The sequence below is a fragment of the Staurois parvus genome, unplaced genomic scaffold (genome assembly GCF_062004578.1).
Source record: "Staurois parvus isolate SC_StPar_1 unplaced genomic scaffold, SC_StPar_1.0 ptg000021l, whole genome shotgun sequence".
Taxonomy (NCBI): Eukaryota; Metazoa; Chordata; class Amphibia; order Anura; family Ranidae; genus Staurois; species Staurois parvus.
Genome location: NW_028317817.1, coordinates 8974573 through 8987805, shown reverse-complemented (window position 1 = coordinate 8987805; position 13233 = coordinate 8974573). Strand labels below are relative to the sequence as shown.

Here is a 13233-nt window from a genome sequence, read left to right as displayed (position 1 = left end):
TGAGCCATTGATCAGACACAGCAGAGCTGGAAAAAGCTTTGGCAGTTGCTGCTCTGTTTTATAGCAAGCGACTCTTTGGTTATCTCCAAAAACATAGGCAGGTCATGGCAGTAAGTTCTGTGAACCTTTTCCTAATGCCATCACCTATCACCATCCACACTATCCTCCTTAGCAGATTTAGGACTGATGATAATTAACAGGTGAAATGTGAGCTGTGGCAAAGGCCAAAATAACTGGGAATCTTACCAGGAGTAGAGAATGGTTCCGACAATTGATGTCAGTTTGCTATTTTCTTGCTTCTGCTTAGCAAGGCCAAAATCAGCTAAAAATGAAAAATGCAGTTATTACCAATTTGCACCCAATTAAAACATATATTTTACAATGGAACTATTTGTTTACAATAAAAATGTTGCAAAATCATGTCTGTCCTGTTTGTATGTTTAAAGTATCATCTAGTAATATATACCCCAACTATTGTACAACTTTTGAAGCATCTTAAAACCAATTTTCATATTAAAAAGGGATATAACTTCAAACACATGTCGTGGCAGTTTTTTAGAATTGTTTTTCTATAACCCATCTTTAGAAAATGTTATACAATATATAAGAAAATATTTTTTACTCATTTATATAGCCCTTTACAGAGAACACTCAACCATTTACATCGGGTCATGCTCTTCAAGTGGTTTACGAAACACTACAATAACACGATACATTACACTACAATAAATTCAAAATACAAAATATATACAGTATATATACAGTGCAGTACATTTATACAGTGCCTTGAAAAAGTATTCATACCCCCTGAAATTTTCCACATTTTGTTACGTTACAACCAAAAATGTAAATGTATTTTATTGGGATTTTATGTGATAGACCAACACAAAGTGCCACATAATTGTGAAGTGGAAGGAAAATGATAAATGGTTTTCAAAACTGTTTACAAATAAATATCTGAAAAGTGTGGCTTGCATTTGTATTCAGCCCCCCCCCCCCCCCCGAGTCAATACTTTGTAGAACCACTTTTCGCTGCAATTACAGCTGGAAGTTTTTCTGGAGATGTCTCTACCAGCTTTGCACATCTAGAGAGTGAAATTTTTGCCCATTCTTCTTTGCAGCTGTGTCTGTGAACAGCACTTTTTAAATCTTGCCACAGACTCTCAATTGGATTTAGGTCTGGACTTTGATTGGGCCATTCTAACACATGAAAATGCTTTGATCTAAACCATTCCATTGTAGCTCTGGCTGTATGTCTAGGGTTGTTGTCCTGCTGGAAGGTGAACCTCCACCCTGTCTCAAGATCACCCGGTATTTGGCTCTATCCATCTTCCCATCAACTCTGACCAGCTTCCCTTTCCCTTTCATCTCCACAACATGATGCTGCTACCATGTTTCAGCAACATCCCCCCCCGTGGTGGGGATGGTGTGATCGGGTTGATGTGCAGTGCTAGTTTTCCATCACGCATAGCATATTCCTTTAAGGCCAAAGTTAAATTTTGGTCTCATCTGACCAGAGCACCTTCTTACACATTTGCTGTGTCCCCCACATGGCTTCTTACAAACTGCAAAAGGGACTTCTTATGGCTTTCTTCTTGCCACTCTTCCATAAAGGCCAGATCTGTTGAGTGCACAATTATTAGTTGACCTGTGGACAGATTCTCCCACCTGAGCTGTGAATCTCTGCAGCTCCTCCAAAGTTACCATGGACCTCTTGGCTACTCTGATTAATGCTCTCCTTGCCCAGCCTGTCAGTTTAGGTGGATGGCCATGTCTTGGTAGGTTTGCAGTTGTGCCATACTCTTTCCATTTTCAAATGATCGATTAAACAGTGCTCAATGAGATGTTCAAAACTTTGGGTATTTTTTTTTAACCTAACCATGCTTTAAACTTCTCCACAACTTTATCCTTGACCTGTCTGGTGTGTTCCTTGGCCTTCATGATGCTGTTTGTTTACTAATGTTCTCTAACAAACCTCTGAGGTCTTCACAGAACAGATGTATTTATAATGGAGATTAAATTACACACAGGTGGACTCTGTTTACTAATTAGGTGACTTCTGAAAGCAATTAGTTCCACTAGATTTTAGTTAGGGGTATCAGAGTAAAAGGGGCTGAATACAAATGCATGCCACACTTTGCAGATATTTATTTGTAAAACATTTTGAAAAGCATTTATCATTTTCCTTCCACTTCGCAATTATGTTTTACTTTTGTTGGTTTATCACATAAAATCCAATAAAATACATTTACGTTTTTGGTTGTAACACGACAAAATGTGGAAAATTTCAAGGGGTATGAATATTTTTTAAGGCGCTGTGTATATATATATATATATATACACCAAGGGTTAAATGCCTAGGTGCTCTCCTACAAACAAATCCAAACAAATCTAAACTAGGTATAGAAGCATTCACAGGTCTTGCAGAGGAGGTAAATCATAATAGCAACTTTTTTTGCCAACATTTCAATGAAGCTTGAAGCTCAGTCCATCTTTTTTAGGACAATACTACATGGATATGAACAAACTAATAAACCCTAAGTCCTACCCACCAACCCCCTCTAGAGATGACAACACATAGTGTAAGGACAAAAAGACACATACAGGGTAGAGGTCATGGAAAAATCACAAAAGGAACAAACCACAATAGTCCATCAAAAATGTGACTTAAATGTGGAACTGGATCTAGCGGACTGTTGAAAGATGGTAGGTTGTGCTTCCAGATCGTATATTAACACCTCCATGAAAAAGGTCAACTGCAATGCTCAGTTGGTATTTGGTGCCATCAAGACTTGCCTCTTATGTTCAAGGAGCTTCCCCACTTTGCTTCAGAGGTTGTGACTAGGTGGGCACGTTCAACCACATCTGGTGGACCTGCCCGAAAGTGAGAAGACTGAATATGTGCCTACAAATTGAATCTACTCTCTGACATGGGAAACCTCAAGAAATCTTAACAACATGCTTTATTGGGTCAACCAGGAGGCTCTGAAACATGTGAGATGATGAATTTTGCTTGTATTTACAGCAGCCCAGGATACTATAGCTAGACCTTGGAAGTCTACTACCATCTTGTTTGATTTACTTAAGGCCAAGCTGTCCAGGATTATAAATAACAAAAAACTTTATGCAACCCGGAAAGACAAAATGGAATAATTTGAGCAAACTTGGGACCCTTAGGTCACTTATATCTCAGGACAGCCTATTGGCCTTCTATGGTATTTCCGATGCACTAGTGGAGTGGATGTCCTGTTTCTTTCTTTACTTTTATATTTTGTACTTTAACTTTCCTTGGAGAGTAGCTCTTCATCCTGTGAAATTTGGGTTTAGGACTCCTAGGTAGAGCTTAGAAATAGGGAAGCACTCCTCAGAGAGAGGAAGGCCTAAATGGGCCAGCTCAGGCCCCACTCTATGCGATTTTGGCTTAAGAAACTTCAAAAGACTGGACTTTTGCCATAGAGTTTTTTATTTACATTTTGACTATATGTATATATATATATATATATATATATATATATATATATATATATATATACACACACTATATTGCCAAAAGTATTGGGTCCCCTGCCTTTTTTATGCACATGAACTTAAATGGCATTCCAGTATTAGTCCGTAGGGTTCAGTATTGATTTGGCCCAACCCTTTGCAGCTATACCAGCTTCAACTTTTCTGGGAAGGCTGTCCACAAGGCTTAGGAGTGTGTCCATGGAAATGTTTGACCATTCTTCCAAAAGTGCATTTGTGAGGTCAGGCACTGATGTCAGACGAGAAGGCCTGGCTCGCAGTTTCCGCTCTAATTCATCCCAAAGATGTTCTATTGGGTTAAGGTCAAGACTCTGTGCAGACCAGTCAAGTTCCTCCACCCCAAACTCACTCATCCATGTCTTTATGGACCTTGCTTTGTGCACTGGTGTGCAGTTATGTTGGAACAGAAATGGGCCATCCCCAAACTCTTCCCACAAAGTTGGAAGCATGAAATTGCCCAAAATGTCTTGGTATGCTGACACCTTAAGAATTCCCTTCACTGGAACTAAGGGGCCAAGCCCAACCCCACCCCATAATCCTCCCTCCACAAAACTTTACACTTCGCACAATGCAGTCAGGCAAGTACTGTTCTCCTGGCAACTACCAAACCCAGAAGCGTCCATCGGGTTGCCAGAGAAGCGTGAATCATCACTCTATAGAATATGTCTCCACTGCTCTAGAGTCCAGTGGTGGCATGTTTTACACCACTACATCTGACACTTTGCATTGCACTTGGTGATATATGGCTTGGATGCAGCTGCTTGGCCATGAAAACCCATTCCATGAAGCTCTCTATGCACTGTGCTAATCTGAAGGCAACACAAAGTTTGGAGGTCTTTAGCTATTGACTCTGCAGACAGCTGGCGACTTCTGCGCAATGTGCGCTTCAGCATGTGCTGACCTCGCTCAGTCATTTTACGTGGTCTACCACGTGGTGGCTGAGTTGCTGTTGTTCCCAGCTGCTTCAACTTTGTTATAATACCACTAACAGTTGACCGTGGAATATTTAGTAGCAAGGAAATTTCATGGATGGACTTATTGCACAGGTGGCAACCTATCACTATACCATGTTTGAATTCACTGAACTCCTGAGGGTGACCCATTCTTTCATAAATGTTTGTAGAAGAAGTCTGCATGCCTATTTGCTTGATTTTTTTACACATGTGGCCATGGAGGTGATTGGAACATCGTGCTGTGATAATTATTGATGTTATCCTCAAGTTTCCTAGGTCAGTCTGTATTAGTGGCAGTGATAAGTAAAGCAGTTTGCACAAGCTCCACCTTATAGCATAGAGAGGTAAGTTGTTTTCAAATAAACACACAGTTTTAAATATATCCACACAGTGTATATATATATATATATATATATATATATATATACACACACATACCTATATACATACACACACATACCATATCTATATTTATTGCTTTCAATAATATTTTTGGAGGAGGACCATACCAAACTGGTTTTAGACCTGATCAATAATGGTTCATAAAAAGCCTGGCAAACATGAACAGTTTCAAGTGCCTGAAACATGAAAGATTATAGATCATGACATATTTTGAGCATATACCTGATCATTTATGTATCAAATGTGCTCCACACAGATTATTTGCCTGCTTGCATAAGTGTGCACGTCTCATAACCAAAGGGCGTAACAGATACGTGTGTGTGTGTGTATATATACAGTATATATACATATATATATATATATATATATATATACATATATATATACACACACACACACACACACATATATATATATATATATATGTACACACACATATATACAGTATATTGTATATCTCCAACACTGAATGAAGAGCAAAAGGGTCATCTAGTGTTGGCAGAGTGTACAGTCCACAAATCCAATCTATAATAACTATGACTGTAATGTTAATAAGTGTCATAGTGCTTTAGCTTATACAGTGGGTGAAATATACAATAGAGATAAGAGTTGGACTGGATGACCATATACTATACTTTAAAATCCCATTAAAATAGGTCTTGCATTAGCTATCTAAGATGCAATAAAATATTTACTCTGTATACAATAAGTGGAGTGAATGTGTGGGAATGTGCTTGCTTCACTTACTCTACGCAACAAACTCACAAGACACCCCAATTGTCTCATAGTTTGGAATAAGCATCTAGCGTGAAGCAAATATTCCTTATCTTATTATAAGTAATGCACCAACATCATTCTCATAATCATCAGTATCATAAGTAATGCACCAACAATCTTTTCATCTCTGGATACAATAAAACATTCATGGCCTTTATATACCCCAATCTTACATTAAGTTTCCTCCTTTAAAGTGCTACCATGAAAACAGGAAGCCCCCCCAAATGCTAAGAGATGACTAAGTGATTTAGGAGGCATGTGTTAGATTCCTCGATAAGTGTGAAAATTCTGCTGAAGGTAAAAATTAAAGGGAAGAGAAATAAGTGTATAGTTATTAAATGCTACCCAGTACAAGTTCTAATGATCTAAAAGCAAATATAGAGAAGGAGAAAAAACACGGGTTGTTCAAGGGTTGTAAAATACAACATAAGCAATCATTAAGCTTTGTGCTCTATACCTATGCAAGAATAAGTACAACTGGAGAAAGCAGGCAATGTTCAGGCTATAGAAAATGTAGTTTCAAATCCAAAATACCCCAAAATTAGTCAGAAGCCAGAGTAGAGGGGGTGAAATTCTAAACAGAAATATATCTCTAGCACTCCACTTTCATCAAATAAGTTAATGTAGGGCTAAACAGGTTGTGTGTTTTCAAGCTTTTCTTTCTTAGTGTACGCCTCTAGAAGCTGTTAATATTGCCAATGTACATCTATGCCTTTTATTATGTTACATGCATAATTTTCCAGAAGATATGTGCACTAAATAAAGAGCTTGCTTAGTATTCCTTTTTGCTAACGCAGGAGTTACTTTATTGTAACGTGTAAGTGTGGCTATTTTTACTGAAACCTTTTACTGAAAATTACATTTACCAAATTCATGCTCTCATTTTGCTGAACAAATGTAAGCCGTCGTGTGTGGTATATACTTCAACAGTATTATTTAAAGTAGAATTCTCACAATTTTTGTTTAAAATATTCAGATCCCCATATGGCAAAGTACATATAGTACTTTGGCCCATTTTTCTAGGTGCCTAGTAACACTAGCTGCGATGCCAGATAGGATACCCTCCCTTGACACACCAGCATGAGGAATGCAGGAGGAGGTGCGGCTGACACACATCACCTCCCTCTGCATTCTTCTTGCTGGTGTTTTCCTCAAGTCAAGTGCTAGAAGCTAGAAACAAGAGCTTACAATCAAAGCAGCCAACTCCTTACTAGTTTCAGTGGCATGTGGCCATGTGCTAAGAAGGGGAGTCCATGCCCAACGTCACAGCTAGTGTTACTTAAAAAGATGGGATAAAGTACTACACGTATGTTGTCCCATGAAAAATGCAATCATGTAAAAAAAAATATGAAGATTCTTTGATGGAGCCACAAAAGCATTCTTTTTTTGCTTGTCCAAACTGTGTTCCACAAAAGCATTCTAACTGTGGTGGTTTAGGTGCAAATGTTGATTTACATAAAAGAGTTTGTCATAAGATTCATAAAGAGGTCAAAGCTTCAAAATCTAAACAGATTTTAAAAGAAAGTGATATTAAAGTAGTGATAGCAGGAACATTTTCACACACAGCTAGCTTCCTCTCCAGTAATCCAGAAGGATGCCACCAACTGCCAATGGTAAATTTCAACCTAACATAGCAGCTAATGTAGAGTGACTGACAGTATAGTAAATATTAAATAACTAATTTGCTTTGCAGGTATGGTTAGGGAAATAGTGGAAACCACTCAAGTTACTGGCATTGAATATATTAAACATAAAATACTTTACACAATTCCTGGCCTTTAGAATGCAACTCTAACTTGGAGCAATTAAAAAAATGGCAGTTTTAGCAGTAGGTTTTTTCACTATTTGAATCCTTTTTTTTCTCTTTATCCAACAGATATCCCCTTTCTTAAATGATAAGTTCGCCTTTCATAACATGTTACATGTTACACCCATATTCAGGGTGTAACATGTAACATGTTACAACCAGACTGGCCCCCACTTACCCCCCCGATCCCCGTTTTTTGACAACTAGCGGGGGATCTTCTCCCCCCTTGCTAGCTGTGAAATTTTTAAAAAAGTGGCTGTGCAGGGCTCCACCCACATGGCCGTGTCACTTATTCACAGTCAACCACAAATGAGAGTCCAAAAACAAACCGGAAACACCATTTAAGGTAGGAGAGCGTGCTTAGTTGAGAAAGCCCCACCTCCCCTTCTCCAGATGAAAGAAAAAAAATGCCACAAAGACTCCTGGGTTGTATGACATCATTTTGGCCCAGTCCAGAAACCAGGAAGTAAGAAGTGTAAAAAAAAAAAGGCATAAGGCTTAATACTGAATAATATTAATGTTTAACCACTAGCCTACCGGGCACTTATACCCCCTTCCTGCCCAGGCCAATTTCCAGCTTTCAGCGCTGTCACACTTTGAATGACAATTGCGCGGTCATGCAACACTGTACCCATATGAAATTTTTATCATTTTTTTGAGACAGATAGAGCTTTTTTTGGGTGGCATTTAATCACCTCTGGGATTTTTATTTTTTCTTAAACAAACCAAAAACCACTGAAAATTTTGAAAAAAAAAGTTTTTTCTTAGTTTTTGTTATACAATTTTGTAAATAAGTGATTTTTCTCCTTCACTGATGTGCGCTAATGAGGCTGCAGTGATGGGCACTAATAGGCTGCACTGATGGACACTGATAGGTGGCACTGATGGGCACTGATGAGGAGGCACTGGTAGGTTGCACTGATGGTCACTGACAGGCATCACTGATGGGCAGTGAAAGGCAGCACTGATACATGACACTGATATATGGCATCGATAGGCAGCACTGATAGGCAGCACTGACTGGCACTGATAGGCGGTACTGACTGGCACTGTTGGCAGCACTGACTGGCACTGTTAGGCGGCACTGAGCGGCACTGATGCGCACTGATAGGTGACACTGACTAGCACTGATAGGTGGCACTGATTGGCAGCACTGATAGGTGGCACTGACTGGCACTGATGGGTGACATTGAAAGACAGCTCAGATGGGCACTGATATGTGGCATTGATGTGCACTGGTATGCACCGATATGTGGCATTGATGTGGCACTGATGGACACTGGCACGTGGCACTGATGAGCACTGACTGCTGGCACTGATGGACACTGTCAGGTGGCTCTTCTGGGGCCACACTGATCATCAGGGCACACTGATTATCAGTGCCCTGACGATCAGTGTACATGTCCCCTCCACAGATAGCCGATCACCGGCTCTCCTCACCTCTCGAGCTGTCAGTGTGACAGCTCGAGAAGAGAGAAATGCCGATAACCAGCATTTCCGTGTTTACATGTGATCAGCTGTGATTGGATACAGCTGATCACATGACTGAGCCGACATCTTCCGCTCTTTTCGTGATCCGTGATCCGCTGTGTCCGAGGGACACAGCGCACCAGCGATCGCCACACTGTGCGCTCCCTGAGCCGCGCATGTGCGGTGAGAATGGATGGACGTAATATGACGTCCTATCAGAATGAGAGACCCACCTTGCGCCCGTCATTGTACTATATGGCGGGCGGAAGGTGGTTAACCACATAAAAAAAAATCCCTGCAAGGTAAAGGTATAATATGCTCGTATACATTGCATACTAGCACATTATGAAGGACTTACCTTAATATGAAGCCCTTTAGCGGAGTGTTGTCACTGCTCCCCGGGGCTTCCATCTTCAACCGGTCTTCCTTAAGTGTTTGCGAGCTCCAGACGTCTGACAAAATAACGGGTATGCTGTTCCTTTAGAGTGCATGCGCTGACTATGAAAAAGGGCAACTATCTCCTAAATGGTGCACGTTTAGGAGCTATTAATCTTACCTACAGGTAAGCTTTATCATAAGCTTACCTGTAGGTAAAATTATTAAAGAAGAGTTTACTACCCCTTTAATTAATAGTTAATGCTGATTATGAGAGTTTAGTCCCACTTTAACCTTTATAAATGTCCATAGCTATGTCTATGGCTATATAAATGTCTATCTTCTGGAGAGGGTACAGTGGGTTTTTCACCGATGGCCTTTCTTTGCACAGTGTAAAGCATGAGACCACCTTCCCACTATTTGCCTGAGCCAGGTTAGGCCCCTGATGGTCATTTCTGGTAGTTAGAGCTCCAATTGCATGACAGATTAAGTCTACTATGGATTAACATGCAGAGTAGATAGGTTGACTCTGAGGTCCAGTGCCACACCATGGTTTCCACAGGCAAGAATTTGCGTTCCAGGCTGGTTTGACAACATTTGGCGGATTTCCTCATCACTGGTGAATTTGGCTTCAGGTCTCCAACACAAAGACTGATGCTGAAAAATCATATATACCCAGGTGTAGGTGCACAATTCTGAATAAAAAAGAATGACAGCGCATGGAATAAGCAGTCTCTAGGCTGAGTATGGGGTCAGGAGCTGGCGGGGAACAAAGGGTCTGGAGACACCCGGCGAGCTGTGATAGAGTGAAGCAATGACTCTGGAGTGGACAAGAAGAGAAACACAGCGCCTATGAGTGTAGACTGTAAGATGTATTAAATGGTGAACATAAATAAAACCACTCAAGTGTAGATGGTAATAAGTAGGCTCATAAGGGGTTAACAAGGTACGCCTCGAAGTTGTAATCTGGAACAGTGAACAGGAATGCCGGCTGGACAGCAGGGATCGCTGGAGAGGTGTTTAAGTAGAGCCTGTACTACAAGCCTGGCAAATCTGTGTGAACTCCGGCTGGACAGGAGGGAGCGCTGAAGCGATGTAAGATGGAGCCTGGAAATGAAAGCCTGGCAAGTCCCTGTACACTCTGGATCAGCGGCGATGGCGTTTGACGTAATAGGCATGCAACACGTTTCTGAGCATGCGCAGGATCTGAGGACCGGCACTTTCCTTTCAAGCTATGCATCTTACAGTATCTGGCTTCCATCTTTCAGCCCACCCTGAAATGTCAGCCCACCCTGTCTCTGGGGCTACTGCCATGCCTGCAAAGTGAAACAAAAACGAGAAGCGCACCAACCTTGCGCATTACCTCAGTAACCAAATTTATTAATTAAAGAATGGTACTCACAAACAGCGAATAAAATCAGGCATGTAGTCCTCAAAGGGACTTCAGAGATAAGGAGCCAGCGCGAATCCCATCATGGGGGTAGACACGCTGTACTAAGTGTCTACCCCCATGATGGGATTCGCACTGGCTCCTTATCTCTGAAGTCCCTTTGAGGACTACATGCCTGATTTTATTTGCTGTTTGTGAGTACCATTCTTTAATTAATAAATTTGGTTAGTGAGGTAATGCGCAAGGTTGGTGCGCTTCTCGTTTTTGTTTCACTTTGCAGTATTGGTTGGGCTTCCCCAGCCTTGTTTGGAGCTGCACAATCTTTAATACACTGGTAGTCGCCTTTTTCTGGTTTTGGTTCCATCTACTCTCCACCGGCCTGGGTCCTAGAGAGCAGGAGAAATTGCATCTGGGCTACTGCCATGCCTCCTGAAGGTCAGGGGAGTGCTACAGAAACAACACAGCACTTCTACCGAGTGACAGATTGCACTTTCACCGATACAGTGGCTGCCTCAAAGCCACATAGTGCTGTATAATAGATGAAATGGTGGGCCTGGGCAAAGCAGCAGCAGGAAAATGTCTACAGTAAGAAGCAGTATTACGAAATTAGGGTAATAAAAGTATTTCCTTTATACAAAATGAGCTTTTCTTTAACTTTAGTTTAGAAGTAGGAACACTATATTTAAAAAAAGCTCCACCTTTTACCAGTGTTTTGCATCCAGGAGGAAGTATTTCCTCAGGTTCCCTTCCTTGTTAATTACTCTGAAACACTGTAACATTGTAGCAAGTCACAAAGTGAATTACTATAGCAGGGGACTGTTCAGTGTCAGACATTTGTGAACACAACCAAGACTGTACAAACACCAGGATTTACATAACTGCATCATGTCTGGGTCCAAATCAGCCTAAAAAAATGGCTCTGAGAGAAAAGACGATAAAGACATTATCAGGGGACCATTGGGATCTCTGTGAGAGCTAATAAATATCTGTAAGTGTTACACATACCATTTCTTGGCACGCATGCATTTAAAGCTGAACTCAGTGGGACCGGAACTCAGTGGGACTGGATGCAAGGTCTGTTTTACTGTATATATTTGGCTTTTTTTGTGTCCAAGAATCACGGCCAGCGTAAAATATGGCAGGCGTGTTTTATAGAGCAACAGAGAAAACAGCAGGACCGCAAACAGTCATTATAATCATTTAGCTGAGTAGAATCAGTTCATTTCAATGAGTAGCACAATAGAATGATTTTATGGTAACATAGACTAATCAATCTCGATAAAGTATGAGGGTGTGCTTAAGCAATTTATAATTTCTTATGATAACAGAGCAAAGCCAAAATAGATGTTTTGATTCCCAGTAAAATAATCAGGACACCTGCCCATGCTGTCCTTCTCTGCAGATCTCACCCTTTCTGCCCATGGAAAAATGATAGCTTTTGGTGACAAATATAATGACTCAAGTTAATCCCTAATCTACAAAGGAGGGGAAACAGAGTTAAAGTAAAATACACAATATTGCAGGTAGGATATACATTCTAATTTAAATGTAGAGTAAGCTTTAAATACCTATTCAAAGAACCCGCCCCAAAGGAGCCTTAACTAATTTCTGGATGACTGCAGTGAGAAGAGGTTAAACTCTTTCTTATGTCAATCCGTATTTTATTTTGTCCATTGCAAACAGTAAAACTGTGGCCTTCACATGTTCCTACTATAAATCAGTGTAGCATTTCAAAGAATAGTCAGGGCTTTTAAACAAATGTAATCTTAACAATAGGATATATCTGGGATTGTAAAAGAAGTATTATTGTTTTAATATTTAAGTGGGAAAATATTTAATGAATTGAGATATAATACACACACATACTGTATATACGTATGTATGTACATATTTGTGTGTGTGTGTATACATATATAGTACACACACATATACACACACACACACACACATACATAGTATGTACAGTGCATTCATAAAGTATTCAGACCCCCTTCAATTTTTTCAGGTTTGTTATGTTGCAGCCTGATACTACAGTTGTTTAACGTAACTTTTTTTCTATTTAACCATTTGCCTACTTGGCACTTATACCCCCTTCCTGCCCAGGCCAATTTTCAGCTTTCAGTGCTGTCACACTTTGAATGACAATTGTGCGGTCATGCAACACTGCACCCCATATGAAATTTTTATCATTTTTTCACACAAATAGAGCTTGCTTTTGGTGGTATGTACCCGCCACTGGGTGTTTTATTTTTTGCGCTATAAATGAAAAAAGAGCAAAAATTTTGAAAAAAAAGGTTTTTCTTTGTTTCTATTATGAAATTTTGCAAACAGGTAATTTTTCTCCATCACTGATGTGCGTTGATGAGGCTGCACTGATAGGCAGAACCGATGGGCACTGATAGGCAGCACTGATAGACAATAATAGGAGGCACTGATGAGCTGGCACTGATATGCAACAATGATGGGCACTAATAGGTGGCACTAATGAGAACTGATAGGCAGCACTGATAGGTGGCACTGATAGGCATCACTGA

General features: G+C 40.3%; 1 protein-coding gene across 1 annotated transcript in view; it reads right to left on the bottom strand.

Annotated features, from left to right (window-relative positions):
* The window catches only part of NEK10 (NIMA related kinase 10), a 371560-nt gene that overhangs the window by 181303 nt on the left and 177024 nt on the right, over window positions 1–13233 (bottom strand). The window contains 1 exon segment of the mRNA XM_089691216.1: window positions 247–322. Coding sequence (XP_089547342.1) covers window positions 247–322 — 76 coding nt within the window.